The sequence below is a fragment of the Neophocaena asiaeorientalis genome, unplaced genomic scaffold (genome assembly GCF_003031525.2).
Source record: "Neophocaena asiaeorientalis asiaeorientalis breed wild unplaced genomic scaffold, Neophocaena_asiaeorientalis_V1.1 scaffold117, whole genome shotgun sequence".
Lineage (NCBI taxonomy): Eukaryota > Metazoa > Chordata > Mammalia > Artiodactyla > Phocoenidae > Neophocaena > Neophocaena asiaeorientalis.
The window spans coordinates 1,445,857-1,461,693 of record NW_020173951.1 but is presented as its reverse complement, the minus strand read 5'-3'; the positions used below and the strand labels follow the sequence as shown (position 1 = coordinate 1,461,693).

The 15,837-nt window shown below is 44.9% G+C and overlaps 1 protein-coding gene across 1 annotated transcript in view; it reads right to left on the bottom strand.

The window, feature by feature from the left end:
- Positions 1-15,837, bottom strand: part of NEK10 (NIMA related kinase 10) — a gene marked incomplete at its 3' end in the record, with an annotated part of 188,453 nt that overhangs the window by 130,424 nt on the left and 42,192 nt on the right. Inside the window, exons 7-8 of the mRNA XM_024752854.1 lie at positions 9,590-9,674; positions 650-691 (exon numbers count right to left, since the gene is read on the bottom strand). Coding sequence (XP_024608622.1) covers positions 650-691; positions 9,590-9,674 — 127 coding nt within the window. The remainder of the gene's footprint in view (positions 1-649; positions 692-9,589; positions 9,675-15,837) is intronic.

The window sequence follows — 15,837 nt, the reverse complement described above, 5'->3', positions numbered from 1 at the left end:
ACTCAGGATGAGTTTGTAGGGCCACGGGTTTATTATGAAAATTATTATTTCCATACATGGTATAGATTTCAGGAGAATGGGCTGTTTCAACTGTTTCCATGCCTGGAAATTTTGTTTGATTGTATTAATAAGCCCAAACATTGGACTGTCTCAGCATATATATTCACCTCCTTACTTTGCCTCAGTAGTTACCAAAGCAGAAAAATAAATGAAGTCAAGATCATTCCTCACATTGTCATTTATTTTTAATATTTTAGTGAGCACAGCAATTCTTTTTTGTGTGGAAAAGTTATGAACATCTTCATAACCAATATTTTCTCCCACCATTTGGTGTGTGCAATGCTGAGGCCTGGGGCCTGCCAGACAACACCTATTTATTTTCTTTACTAACTAAAGACAGGTGACCTTTTATATTGATAGAACTTTCTCGTTTCAACAGGCTGGGTAAAGTGAGCCCAATCAGCCAAGAGAAAATGTCACGAGTCCCTCCCTGCCCTGTGTGTATCCTGCCTCATGCTCACACTCACAACCCTGCCTGCTCCTCTCCTTGGCATGCAGCTAAGGTAAGAAAGACATCTTCCGTCACACACCTGTGTAATCTCTGCCTAAAAGAGAAAGGCAAAAGCAGCCACCACAAAAGGAATCTTACCTGAGCTAGGTTTTCAATCCCACCCAAGCTATGGAGTATTTCCTGATAAAATAAAAACAACAGAACACACATGAAAGATGAGAGGGGGAATGTATTTTACATGCAATCTATTTATTAAGTTATGAGTTTTAATTATTTTTTGAAGGCCCACATTCTAACATAAATATGGAAAACTTTAATGTTTTCCAGTCATACTATATTTAAGATAAGTTATTAATAAATATGAATGAAAGTTGGGTTGAGATTAAGAGAATGTAAGTATGCTCAGAACTGCAGCCTGACTCCTAATTCTTTCTACTTCCTTTCATGTCATCATAAAATGTTAGAGCTGGAAAAAGCTGTTAGATATCATTCCCTTCAACATCCTCATATTACAGAGTAGGAAAACTAAGACCCAGAATGGTAAACCATTTGCCTAAGTGACAGAGCCTGGATAAGAATCCAGCATCACTGAATCCCAGGACCTTCCTCTAGGCCTCTGCCTAGTGTGGCCCATGGACCAACAGCAAAAACATCATGTGGAGCTGATTAGAAATGCAGAATCTCCTACTCCCCCCAGACCTGCTGAATGACACTATGAATTTCAACAAGATCCCTGGGATATTCACACGCCCAATAAAATCTGAGCAGCATTGCTCTAGTAGACTAGACGACAGGGGTTCTCCTTAAAATGATGTGGCTTATCCTAAACTAATGTAAGGATAATCATTGCAAAATGTCCTCAGATATAGGTCTTTAAAATCAATTCCCAATAACAAGGCACTGCATGAAACTTCTGAAAAGTGCTTATTAAGAGAGAGTGCTGGGAGGCTGGAGTTGTGAAAGAAACTGGTTTGGAGCTCTCCTAACAGTTGATGCTCTCAGGTTACCCACACTGACATTTATCTTGGGGTTAATGGGTTTCAGGTGGCCCTAACCTGTGTAACTCTATATTGACACCTCTCTCCTCACTTTCTATGCACACAAGGAAGTTATTTGAAATACAAACATTAGCCAACATTCCAACTCTGGAAAGTTCAGGGCAATGAGTACGTGACTGTGAGGGCGCGATCTCGTTCTACCCGGAAGCTGAGTGGGCAGCTGAGGAAAGAAAGGCTCAGGGGCTCAAGGCCTCCCGGGTCAAGGTTTCCTTATTCTGTGTGAAGGGAACTTGGAAGCAACATACCCTTGTTTAAATTAAGAATAAAGGTACATTCATAACGCTATTAAAAATCGTTCTATGACCACCTATTAATTTGAATTCCCATGATTGCTATTCACTTTAGAAGACCTATAATTAAAGAATGTAAGAATATTGTATACATTATCGCTAATTACGGTGGAAATTTTATACATATAAAAATAACATTTTAAAACCACTTATATATTTTTTTAACATCTTTATTGGAGTATAATTACTTTACAATGGTGTGTTGGTTTCTGCTTTATAACAAAGTGAATCAGTTATACATATACTTATGTTCCCATACCTCTTCCCTCTTGTGTCTCCCTCCCTCCCACCCTCCCTATCCCACCCCTCTAGGTGGTCACAAAGCACTGAGCTGATCTCCCTGTGCTATGTGGCTGCTTCCCACTAGCTATCTATTTTACGTTTGGTAGTGTATATATGTCCATGCCACTCTCTCACTTTGTCACAGCTTACCCTTCCCCCTCCCCATATCCTCAAGTCCATTCTCTAGTAGGTCTGTGTCTTTATTCCCGTCTTACCCCTAGGTTCTTCATGACTTTGTTTTTTTCTTAGATTCCATATATATGTGTTAACATATGGTATTTGTTTCTCTCTTTCTCACTTACTTCACTCTGTATGACAGACTCTAGGTCCATCCACCTCACTACAAATATCTCAATTTTGTTTTAAACAACCCAATCCAAACATGGGCAGAAGACCTAAATAGACATTTCTCTAAAGAAGGTATACAGATTGCCAACAAACACATGAAAGAATGCTCAACATCATTAATCATTAGAGAAATGCAAATCAAAACTACAATGAGATATCACCTCACACCGGTCAGAATGGCCACCATCAAAAAATCTAGAAACAATAAATGCTGAAGATGGTGTGGAGAAAAGGGAACCCTCTTGCACTGTTGGTGGGAATGTAAAGTGATACAGCCACTATGGAGAACAGTATGGAGGTTCCTTAAAAAACTAAAAATAGAACTACCATATGACCCAGCAATCCCACTACTGGGCATATACCCTGAGAAAACCATAATTCAAAAAGAGTCAGGTACCAAAATGTTCATTGCAGCTCTATTTACAATAGCCAGGAGATGGAAGCAACCTAAGTGTCCATCAAAAGATGAATGGATAAAGAAGATGTGGCACATATATACAATGGAAAATTACTCAGCCATAAAAAGACACATATTTTTTCAGCAAATATTTTTTTTTTTCATTCCTGTTAGGTAAGATCCCTGGGTTAGGCTCTGAAGGGGACACAAATATATAGATGACAGAGGCTGACTTCACTGAGCTGCAAGCAAGCATAAGGCAGATGTAAAAATAACTGGAATTTAAGATAGAATTTGGTAAGTGTTGTAAGAAAGTTATACATGAGGTGCTGTGATGCTGCAGAGGAGGGACATATAATAGCTTGCTGAGAGGACTAAGGAAAACTTTGTAAGGGTGGTAGCCTCTGAATGGGCTTAGAAGGATGGATAGCTGTGCTGAGAAGACATGGGGGGAGAGGAGGAAATAAAGGGGATTCCAAGCAAAGAGAACAAAGAGGCTCAAAGGTGCATACAAGTTGCGTAGAAAGAACATCAAGATGTTCTATTACTGTGAAAAGCACCTCCCTAACACCATGAAGGGAATCTTTGGGAATAATGTTAGAAAAATAGGGTGAGATAAACTGGACATGTCCATTCAGACGTGGACATGAGCCTGAATTTGAACTTTGCCATTTGGGTCTGATGAAAAGGTGCGAACAAGGGCCAATCAGAATCAGCCGTGAGCACATCATCCCTCTAGTCTTAGAATGAACTGGAGAGGCAGGGGCATGGAGGGAAGCCCTGTGGGTTGGCAGGGGCAGCAAGAAGGGAGTGGACGGGTGGGCTGTCTTGGCAGTGGTGTGACCAACTGGGCGTGAAAAGGCCGAGGGCAGGAAGGGAGTGCAGGAGGCATCTCTATCTGCGAGCCAGGGTGACTGGGGGCAAGGACACGATGAACCCGGGAAGGGGAGAATAGGCTGGGTAGACAAGGAGACTGAGTCTGGACATGCTGAGTTGCTGGTGGTGTATCCAAGTGACAAAAGAACAACAGCCCGGGGAAAAATGAGGCCAGGGCAGAAGATTGAAATCTGGCATCGCTGACATAAAGGAAATTTAAATTTGAAGCTTGGGAGGGAGAAGACACCAGGGAGACAATAATGGTTAAATGATTGGTCATGGTCATCTTTAAATGTTTACCTTGACAAAAATATATCTATCCAACAATCAATGTTAACAATATGGAACTAAGCCCATGTTTCCCAAACTCTCTCCTGGGAATAATCATTTTATTCTGTGCAGTGGGTGGTACTAGGTATTCTTAAAAAAAAAAAAATTTCATGATCAAATGGTAGGTTAAACAGAATGTAACAAATTATCTTATCGTAGACTAAAACTCCTCAGTAAAATTAAAAACTCCTCAGAGCTTTAATATGCTGCCGTGCACCGTAAGTCTCTAGTGGGAGAACCCGTGTGCAGCTTTCCTACATATCACCGGGCAGAGCACATTTCTTTTCACAGAATACTGACCAAGTCCTGTGGAGCACCGTGAGAGAAGCGCTGCTATAAAGTACAATAAGGGGAAAATGCACTCAAGCAGTTACGCTCCACTTGTTAAACAAACACTTTCCCCGAGGCCCGAGGCCCGACAGAGACTGGAGCGCTGCGGGGACACGCCTGCTCTGACCTGCCAGCGTCTATGGGAGAGAAGACCACGAGGCACGCACACCCCTGGGCTCAGCATTCCTGGTTACTGATCTGAAAAGCAAACAGGACTGCGCGCCCTTCCCCACCTCAGCCCTCCTCCCCCACATGGGCTGGAGGCTCATGGGACTGGGCTCTGGACTTCTGAAACTAATGGCCTGGAGAAAGTCCCCATCAATCTGAACTTCAGTTCAATGAGCCACATGCGAACAAATGTCCTTGCTCTACCCATTCCCAGAATTTTTCTCTTTTTAAAAGATTGATACAATAACATAATACTGATAAAAACTATATAGAACAATGGAGCACCCTGCAACACCAATCTGGCTGTTGTCAGTCCAGCACGATGTCACTGCAGCCCAGAGCATCAGGGCCCTTAGACACGCTCCCATGGGCCTCTCGGCCAGCAGAGCAGTGAGCTCTGAGTGCTGCGCCCTGACCCACCACCCATGCCTCTGCCAGCAGGGTTCCACACCTCTCATCCCTCCGTCTCAGTTGAAGGCCCCCCTATGCCCTGGCCTTTACTTATCTTTCCAGGTGTATTAGTAACTACTCTTCTAAAAGTCTCATAGGGGGTGAGGAGAAGTTTCCTGCCTTGGAGTCTGGAGGAAAGGTGGTGCCATTAACAGAGTCAGGAGCTGATTCTGCAGGTTGGAGGAGAGGGAGGACGAAGAGGACCCTGTGCAGTTACTGAGGGTCCTGTGCATATCAGGCTCTCTAACTCTTTGGCATCTGTATGCCTTTACACACTTAGAAATTACTGAGAATCCCAAAGAGCTTCTGTTTATGTGGGTTCTATCTATTTATATATATCATATTAGACATTAAAAGTGAGGAATTTTTAAAACACAAGAGTACACGAGCATATGTTCCGTCATTACACATCCTGTAGCCTTTACAAAGCTCCACTGCACATTTGTAAGAGAGTGAGAGTGAAAAGGCAAATAACACTGTAGCATCACTTTTAAGATAGTTTTGACCTTGTGGGACCCCTGGAAGAGTTTCAGGGACCGATGACGGTCCCCAGATCACACTTGAGAATCACTGTGCTACTGTGTCATCAGGATCGCTGCCCAACATATACCTGGAAATTTGGGACTTAAATGAATGGAAAAGTCTGAGGCTGGAGATATGTGCTTGTGAGCAAAGAACAACAACAACAAAATGATAGTTGAAGCCAAGAGCTTGGAAGATAGGGGAGAAGATGACAAAGAAAATAACTTTGGGGAAGGTTAACATTTATGAAGGCAAATTTAAAAAAGGAGCAAGTAAATAATACAGAAAAAGGAAAAAATGATGAGTAAGAGCTAGAGGTTCTCAGGATCAGTGAAGGCAAACAGAAAATGTGGCAAAGGGTATGGGTTGCTAAAGAAAGGCTTGGGGTGCAAGGGCAGCGGGGAGAAGGCCACACAGCTCCACTCTCCTTTTATTGTTGTAGCTGATGTAAATGTAGTTTAGGGGCTTTTAAGAATTTTTCTTAGGACTTCCCTGGTGGCACAGTGGTTAAGAATCCGCCTGCCAATGCAGGGGACATGGGTTCAAGCCCTGGTCTGGGAAGATCCCACATGCCACGTAGCAACTAAGCCCACGCGTCACAACTACTGAGCTTGTGCTCTAGAGCCCACGAGCCACAAATACTGAGCCCACGTGCCACAACTACTGAAGCCCGCACACCTAGAGCCCTTGCTCCGCAACAAGAGAAGCCACTGCAATGAGAAGCCTGAGCATGGCAACAAAGAGTAGCCCCCGGTCACCGCAACTAGAAAAAGTCCGTGAGCAGCAACGAAGACCCAACACAGCCATAAATATAATAAATAAATAAATTTAACAAAAAAAGAATTTTCCCTTTATCCTTGATAAGCAATGTGTTATGACAGCTTACTGTAAGGAGTCCAGGTGGACTTTTACCTTTATCCTGCTTGGGACTCCAACTACACTTGAAATCTCCAAACATATGTCGCCCTTTAATTATGGAAAACTAAGCAATTTATCTTTAAAAATGGCTTCTCTTTCATCCCTTCCACTCTTTTCTTGCTGGAACCTCCATTAAGCATATACTGGAGCCTCTGGGTCAAGAAATGACGACTGGATCATGGCCCACCATGATCTTCTTAAATGACTTCCAGAGAGAACCTTGTACATAATATTCAATGAAAATTTCTACAACACATCAGTTGTAAAAGAAAGGGAGTGAGTTCAAGACCTATAGTCTGACCTTTCAATGAATGCAGTGATGAAGGTGAGATGAAGGCTTGAGGGGATAGCAGGTCAAGAAAAGGGCATTTTATGATAAAAGAAAACAGAAAGGGAGCCACTGACACTGTAACAAAGAAAACAGATGGAAGGCTGAACCTTGGCAAGGAGGAGGGTTTTCTTCAGGAATAAGAAGGGATGCAAAGGTGCATGATAATCCGGATTTTTCAAGCAACAAAGAAAATATGAACACTCCTACCGGGATGGCTTCAGTTTTGCCTGTAAAACAGGTAATGCTGTAATCTGATAAGAATGACAGGGGTAGGAGGGGTCTGGGTATGAGAAGTGGAGATGGTCTGGAACAGCCACTGTGGATCCTGCAGTACTGACTCACCAAGAGAGGAAGGGAAGGCCTCGCGAGGGCAGAGGCGTGCTGACATTTGTTGGCACAAGTTGTAGTAAACCCCAGCATTACTACGTGACTTCAGCCAAAAATTCTTGGCAACTCAAGATGTTAAACAACTGCTCCTCTTTGTGGACAGAGTGCCAGGAGGAGAGATTCAGGGAGCACCCCCTTCTATGGAAAGACTGGAAATAAATGGGAGGTTTGGCTTCATAAGTGTTTTGGTCATAAAATCCCATAAGCAAAGAGGTCATGGGATTCTTCCCTTTAGAGGGCAATCCAGTCAACCTTGTTCCAGCCCATCAAGAACTAGATTAAGAAAGGCAATACTTTATTTTTATTTTGCGGTACGCAGGCCTCTCACTGTTGTGACCTCTCCCGTTGCAGAGCACAGGCTCCGGACGCGCAGGCTCAGCGGCCATGGCTCACGGGCCCAGCCGCTCCGCGGCATGTGGGATCTTCCCGGACCGGGGCACGAACCCGTGTCCCCTGCATCGGCAGGCGGACTCTCAACCACTGCCCCACCAAGGAAGCCCAAGAAAGGCAATACTTTAGATGAAGATCAGCAGAGTATGACACAAGGGCCATCAATTCTCTGAGCAAACATGTCAAAGGCAAATATTTTGCTAACTTCTATAAGTCAAAAAACTAGACCTTCTGCTAAAAATCCACCTTCTTCCATGAATAGTTATACTAATATTATATACACAGTGTTCTTACCCAAGCTGAGGCCTGTGGGGTATACAGGGGGCTATTAATAATGACTTGTGGACAAGGAGCTCATGGAGGTGACCTAGGCAAAGTGAAGCACATGGCCCACCCTCACCATGCGTGACCCACACAGCTTTTCTCACAGGAGAAAAGGAAAATTCCCAGAAAACTGTGAGCAACCAGGACAGAAAGCCATTTGAAGTATGTAATATATTCAAATGACTGTGGTTGGCTAAACTAGAACAGCACAAAGACAGCTTAGAATACGGAATGAGAAATGGAGTGACTCTTCTAAAGAAAAGATTGAAGCCATCATGAATCCCAGGAGACTCAAATCAGAGCAGGCTCTGTAGCTGGCTAGTACCAGAACGCCTTTTTTTTTTTTTTTAAATGCCAAGTTTGGAAAAGATGGTTATTGGGGTAATGAAATTATTATTATTCTGACTCAAATAATAATTCATCAATAAAACTGAATCCAAAATAAAAGAGCTTCAGAGTGGTCTGAGCATCCCAGTAGCTTATCAGGACAGGGCATAAAAGGAGATACTTCTTAGGAAAAAGAACAATCTGTGAAAATGACTGAAGCATGTATGAATAATAAGGATAGTAAGAATGCTCTTTAGATATTTAACACTGGCAAGAAGAAACAGTAATGGTTCATAAGCAATTTGGAGGCTTCTCCAAATTGGTTGGGCAGTGGTTCTGCCTGTGTTCTCAAACTGTGGTCTCCTGACCAGCAGCATCAGCATCACCTGGGAAAAGTTGTTAGAAATGCAGATTTCCAGGCCCTCCCCAAACTTACTGAATCAGAAACTGTGGGGGCGGGTGCCAGCAATCTTTAAGTCTTCCAAGTGTTCCTGATACACAGAAAGTTTAGGAACTTCTGCTTTATAAAAGCAGCTATCTTAGCAGCTGAGACTAGACGGAACAACTTTCACGATCCAGGTGAAGTGTTAGGTGAGCCTTTCTTTAGAGCCTCACTGCTAAAGCACTAAGTTCTTGCTAATCAAAATGTGGGCCATGAACCAGTGGCCTCAGCAGAATCGTGGGTCTCAGGGTATAACTACAGAATCCACATCCGCATTTACAAGATCCCCAGGTGATTCCTCTGCACTTTAAAGTTTAAGAGGCACTAAACTACGGCCGCACATTTAACTAATTAGTGAGAGGAGGTGAGATTTCTGCCTGCAGGCACCTCCTCTGAGACAAGTGGGAGGCCCCTTGCTCACCTCTAACTCAGGGTCTGAGGCTGGACTCTGGGACAAGCATGGCTCTGGAGCAGCTACCAAAGCTGCAGGCCCTGCCTTTCCCACTCACTGCCCCTGGAGCCCCCTGAGGAAGCCCCCACTTGTCGCCGCTGACTTTGACCTACTGAGCTGCTTGGCATAAACATGCTCGAAGGTGTGGCCAAGTGTACACCTCTCCAAACTGACTATGGTTTAAAATGCTAGGAGATGATGCAAGCATAGACCCGAAGTTCAATCCACTTCATCCCATATGTAATAGAGTAGAAAATATACAGGTGTTTTTGTCCCCATTAAATCACTTCTCTCCTATCATTTTAAATAGCAGGTGAGATACTTCCCAAATTTGGAAACTACTGAGTTGTGAGAGAGGAAAAAAAAAAGTTACCATGCTCTGCTTCAAAGAAAAGCCCACCAGGTTTTTTTTTCTTCTTCAAACAAGTAAAAAATATTTTTATTTTTTGCAACCAACCTGATAACGTGGATCCCTCATTAGAAGTCTCAGACAAATTAATACTCTCAGAAAATGAAGAGATGGGGCTCGATCAACCCACTCTCTGGAAGAAGAACACAAGAGAGAACATGTTTGTTTATGTTTAAAGGCCAACGTGACAGTTTATGAACTATGCAAGAAGAATAAAAAACATCTAAAGGAAGAGCATTAGTTTATCTCAAACAGTCTGCAATAGGGACTGTTATTTGATTCTTGAACACTTGACACATTTTAATGCAAAACACATAGAAACTGTCATTGTCACTACAAAGTAGAGGTCCCCAAAATTATTTGGTTCACAGGGACCTTACTGACTCACGGCAGCCCCTGACCAAAAGAAATAGCTAAAGGGTTCAACTTTAAAAGACTTGATACCCTGATAACTTAGTATCCATTTGAAAAAATAATACACAGACACTAAAAAAAAAGTATTTTTATTTTATTGTTAATCACATTTACTTACTGATGGGGTGTGTGCACCTGTGGACACTAAACAACTTCTCCAGCCTTGGAATCAGATCTAACACCATTACCTCCATTCCCTCTTCCACCTGACTTTCCCAGGGCACTTGCTTTTTATCACAGTAACCACTGAAAACCCAGCTACAGAAAAGTAAGCCATCATCTAAGGGAAGGCAGTACAATCTAATGTGGAAACTGTAACTACCTGAGTAGTTTGCACTGTGTCTGACAGATGTTGTGTATCATTGCTGTTTTCCTTGAAATTTAAAAATATCCCACAACACCCCTGGGGGTTCTCTGCAGCTCCCAGGGCACTTCAGCGCTCCCTGTGGGAAACATTGTGATGAAATATTTTCTTACACCTTAGATCAGTCTTCCTGGAAGCAGACTCTTCCATGAAGATTGGTGTGCGTGTGAGTGATTGAGGACATGCTCTCGGGGAGTCCACCTGGAGTGGAGAGCAGGGGTGAGGAGTGGGGAAGCCAAGTGGGCAAGGGCCCTTCTGTGCCAGCCTCACCTCCAAGGACCCCCCACCCCCACGGAGGCAAGCACCCTGGTTTTCCTGTTCCCAAAACGGCTGTCACAGTGTGTGTGGAGGGTGCTGCAGCAGGGACTAGGGAGCAAGTTCTCAGGCACTGCTGCTCTCCGGGCCTGCGGGCAAAGTGGACTCAAAACTCCAGAGCGGGGTGCCAGGGCCCAGCCGCTCACATGGACGCTGCCACCCAGTCCTTGACTGAAGCCCGAGTCACGGGCCACCAGCACGGCTGGGGCTCACTGCAGGCACGGCTCGCTCAGTGGGTTCCAGCTCGAGGGAGCAGAGTGGTCGGCGCAGCACCCCCGTCACTCTGGGGTGGGGTCATCGGCACACCCAGCACCAATCCCAGCTGCTGTGCCTCCGTGAGCAGCTTCTACTTCACTGCTCAGCTTCTCTGTGCCAGTTGGAGTTAGTAGTAAAAAAAAATTCAAACTGGGAAAAATTTTCAGGCTGCTCCAGTGTTGCCACTCAGGCTGCAGAGCGTGAACACTGCGAAGGGCCTTTCATGGCACTATGTAAGGATGTTTCTGCCCAAGAACCTGTATCCCACAAACACGCTTCACCCCTCCAGGCCTCCAGTTGATCAGACCGAAACCCTGGGTGTTTTCTCACCTCCTCTACTTCCCTCACATCTTTCATCCAATCCGTCACCACATCCTGTCTGCTCTACCTTTAAAATATCTCCCCATTCCCACCACTTTGAGGTAGGAGGTAGATGGGCCCCTGGGCTGAGGAGCTGGAGTTCATCAAGTGAATAAATTGGAGCTTTGTTTTCCCTGGACACACCAAGGACAGAGCTAGTGACAGGAGGTGAACTCTGAGGGGGAGTAAAGCGATAAAACGACCACATCTATCATTACTGAAGTCAAGGAAACCTCCCTGACTGCACATGCGCAGGAAGGCTCCTTTGGGGTCAAAAAGGGGCGCCATCATCCCATAACAGGTGCTGTCAAACCTCCGTTAGCCTCTGCACTGGAATCCATCTTGGCAAAAAGATGTGCACACATATTGGGCAGGGCAGTAGGACAGGTCAGGTGTGGGGAAAGAAGCGAGATAACTGGCCAGAGCAGAAGGAAGACCCAGAAGAACCGCCCCATATAAATAATTTAATCGCCTCTTTATTGCACTCCTCATTCAGTAGGATGCCCACACCCTTTCCCTCCAGGTGTGTACTCCTGTTTTGCTTCTGTCTAAATACACTGTTTCTCTGTGTGTTCTCCACATGTTGTGCTGTGTCTCTAATAATAAACTTTGTACCTGTTTTTGCCTCCTTGATTCATTCTTGCTTTCAAACAGGGGCAAGAGCCAGGGGAACTTTGCTTCTAGCCTCCAGCCCCTGCTGGACTAGCAGCTAGGATTCCTGGTTTTCATCCAGGCTACGCAGCTCCAATTCCTAGGCAGGGAAATAGGATCCCGCTTCAAGACCACTCACCGCTGTCTCTCCGAGATCAACTTCTCACTCCCCCGTCTTCTATGACCCTGGTTCAAGCCGCCATCATCTTTTGCTTGAACTATTGCAAAAGCCTCCCATCTGGCTTTCTTGCTTCCATCTTTGTGCCCAACTTCAATCTTCACACATCTGCCAAGGAGACAAACACCCTCCCCTGCCCTCCTCCAACAGTTCTCCTCTCACTCAGTCCTCACGGCCCCTGAGGCCCTACAGGACCCGGCCTCCCCACTGCCTCTCAGACCTCATTCCCCCCGTTCTCCACTGCCCCCACCCATGCTCTCTCAGACACACTGACCCTCTCATAACATGGCTGGGCTGGGCTTGGAACCTGTGCCTTTGGTGCTTCCCATGAAGCAGACTTCTGTGACTTTTTAACACTGGAACCTCCCATACAACTATATAGATGTCCTCCGACATGACATGAGGCCAGTCACATGCAGTTGTTCTAACCAAAGTGTATGTCAAGGTGCAGAAGCCACCAACACAGCACAGCCTGGACTCCTGAGGTGAGGAAGGGGGTCTGAGCACTGCCGAGCACTGGACCTGCCTGCATCACCTGTGGAAGTTAGTCCCTGCCAGGTGACACATCTTACACTGCCCTCCAAACTAGTCCAACAGTGGCACTGGGTGCAAATGTTAACAAAAACCTAAAACAAAATGTGTCTGCTATTTCATACATAGCCAAGAAAAACAGAGAAAGATAATGGAAGCTACTTTGGACTAGAATCCACATAATTTCTCCCACCCTCTCCCACCTCCACAGCTGAGCTGGTTGTACATCCAGCAAAGTTAGGATACTTTAAAGATCTGCCCCTCAGTCAAGTGAAGCATTTACTTGAGCTGCAGTCCCAAGCCAACCCTTGCATGGTTTGTCCAATATTGATCCTTGACATTTGGTGGGAAATTCAGCTTTGACTCTTCCACAATCGTGAGAAATTCAACTCTGTCCCAAACCTGCCCATCTCAGACCTGAGTGCACGAGACACACCCTCCTAGAAGGCAAGCCAAACGTCTGTGGTTCCTGCCACTGGAGGTGTCACCCCCAGCCCAGCCCCCTTACACTCTGCCCCAAGCCACTCACTGTTTCTTCCATCTACTAACTTAGCTCATGGGAAGGAAGTTGGAAATATGTTTTTCCCATAGCCTTATATTCCCAAGGATGTTTGACTGCTTCTTATAAATTAGAGCCCCCAGCAGAGGCCTGGCTCTGCAAATAGAGGTTGAGCAAGATGTCCCAAGAACATCACTGGCTGGGAGTCACTCCTCCTGCCATCACCAAGGCTCCTGGCAAGAGCTGCCTGCCACAGCCACCAGCAACATCACAGCCCTCCTATAGCCAGGGCACCACGACAGTGACGCCTCTGCTACGGAGGCAAAGTTCAGTTTCTTCTGAAAATAAAGGCAGGACTCAACCCATCCAAGTCCTGCAGCCAGGCAGAATTATCCAAGGCCACAGTGGGAAGCTGCACTATATTTCATCCTAAGTTCCTTGTACTGGGAAAAATAATGCAAATTTGAAGTACCTTTTGAATTTAAAACAGTCACCTCTGGGAACACTTGTAAGGATGTGGTTGTTCTGAGGCTCCTATTAGAGAGAGAATACCTTTAATCTCATAAGTAGAGGGATGGCGCATGACTAGTTTCCCTTCCAGGTGCTGGGGTCAGCTAAAGATAGCGTGTAGCCTGCAGTGCAGTGCAGACACTACATCCCAAAGATCTAACAGGAATAATGATCCAGTTGCAACAGCTGCTGGTAACCTCCCGAGGTTTAATGCTGGCTGTTCTTCATTATTTAAGAGGAGAAGCCATGGGACATACTGAGAGATGACTCACACTACAAATATGTGTGTACTGAAATTTTTCCTGTTCAGAGTATACAATCTTCATGAGGAAAGTCCATGGCCTTTCAAATGTTTTTTCACATTAAATATGAAAAGGTTTTTTTGTTCTGTTTCTTCTCACCTCCAAAAAAAAAAAAAGAAAAGAAAAAGAATTCCGGAATGGTTTTTGTTTTGTTTTTACCATAAAAGGAGTGCAAACAAATGAAGAGTTCCAGAAAAGTCTCAAAGTTCTGTTCCAAGCAAATGGCATTTTTTTGTTCTACAATTTAGAACTGTGGCCCAAAGCTATTAATATTTCTATGTGATTCTGGCCTATTGCAAATGTAAATAGAATTCCTGGTGTCTGGGTCCTACAGGACCTCCCCTCTGAGCGCTGACCTCTGAGGAGCAGTTGTTCCTTCCATGGCTTCCAGCCCTCAACCTCCCCCCTCACCCAAGGACCTGGCTCACTGACTGGAGCTCTGCTGTTCATGGGGAATGGCATGTTCTGTAAGGTGATATAGAGCTCTGTTTGCCAAGAGTCGGGGGACTAGGAAACACACTGAGTCTAGTGTAAGCAGAGGATTACAGAGAATAATAATGACAGACTCTAAAGATGGCTGCCTTTGTTTGACTGAGGAGGAGCCAGGTGACTTGTCCAAGAGTGCGCATAGGTAGCAGAGCTGGGCCCTGACTCCCAGGCCAGGGCTCCCGCATCCCCCACCTCCACCTGGCACAGAAAGGGGCTCTTAGATACGTCTACTGCGGGGGCAGGCATGTTCTGCACAGTGGTGAGGGGTCTCCTGAGGTAGCTCTGAAAACCTTGTCTGTCGGCAAAGACAGTGTTTCCCTGGAGGCTGTGTTCCAATAGAGTAGCTGCACAGCAGCAGATTCATGACCAGGCAAATATTTATCCCCTCTTCTGACTGAACTTTTGCCACTGCTTTCACAGGACTATTACCACATGGCAGTATGACCAGGCCCCACGGCCTTTGTCCACGACCACCTGCCACATCGCTTTCGGCATCAGATGCCATTTTCTGCTATCAGTATAAAAAGAGAAGGAAAAATGGTACCACCAGAGACATAGCATTTGAAAAGAGAGTAGCTGGGGTTTCACCTTCCCATTCAGTCGAAGAAACCAGTATGTGATGTGAGAGTCACAAAGCTGCAGGACTGAGCACTGAGAGTCACACGGTCTGGGGTAAACTCCATCCAGGGGCTGATGCAAATGCCAGAGGTCACAACCTCAGCTGGCTCTCACCCAGAAAAAGCAGCATCTTCAGAGGAGGTGTTATTTAGATTGCCCTTTTCATTAACGCACAAAACAACCACCACCAAAAAACTACCACCTTTCACTAAAAATTTAAAAGTGGAGAAATTCAAACCTGTTTCAGTATAAATATTACCTCAAATTCATATGACAGAGCCCTATTTTTTTGGATAGTTGTAAAAGCAAAATTCACATCAAAATAGACATGTAAAACTTAAAAGGAATAAGAAAACGTGAAGAAATGAATTATAAATGAGTATTCAAGGAATATTTACTGACTTGTTCCACTATTCTTAATGGGTAGTGTCATCCATTAAACCTGGCCCAGAAGAGACACCCAGTCAGAGGTCCATCCAATTCATCATGTTGGTCCCAAAAGTCAGACAGATATTGAGTAGAAAGGACTGTTCTAGCTGTTTCTTCTCCATGGCTGGTGAAAGTTCCAGAGATTGAATGCTTTCAGATATTTGCTGATCACCTCCTGGGAGCCAGGCACTGTTACATGCCCAGGACTATAGCCTGGACAAAACCATGCCCTTGTGTTCACAGAGGTTACCATTTAGAGAAAGAAGACCAATAACACACACAAACAAACAAAACTGCACATCAGGTGGTGACCAGAGAAAAACAACCCTAAAGTTAAGGGTTTAGGGAGTCCTGAGAATGCTATTTTAGGAGAGTCAGAGA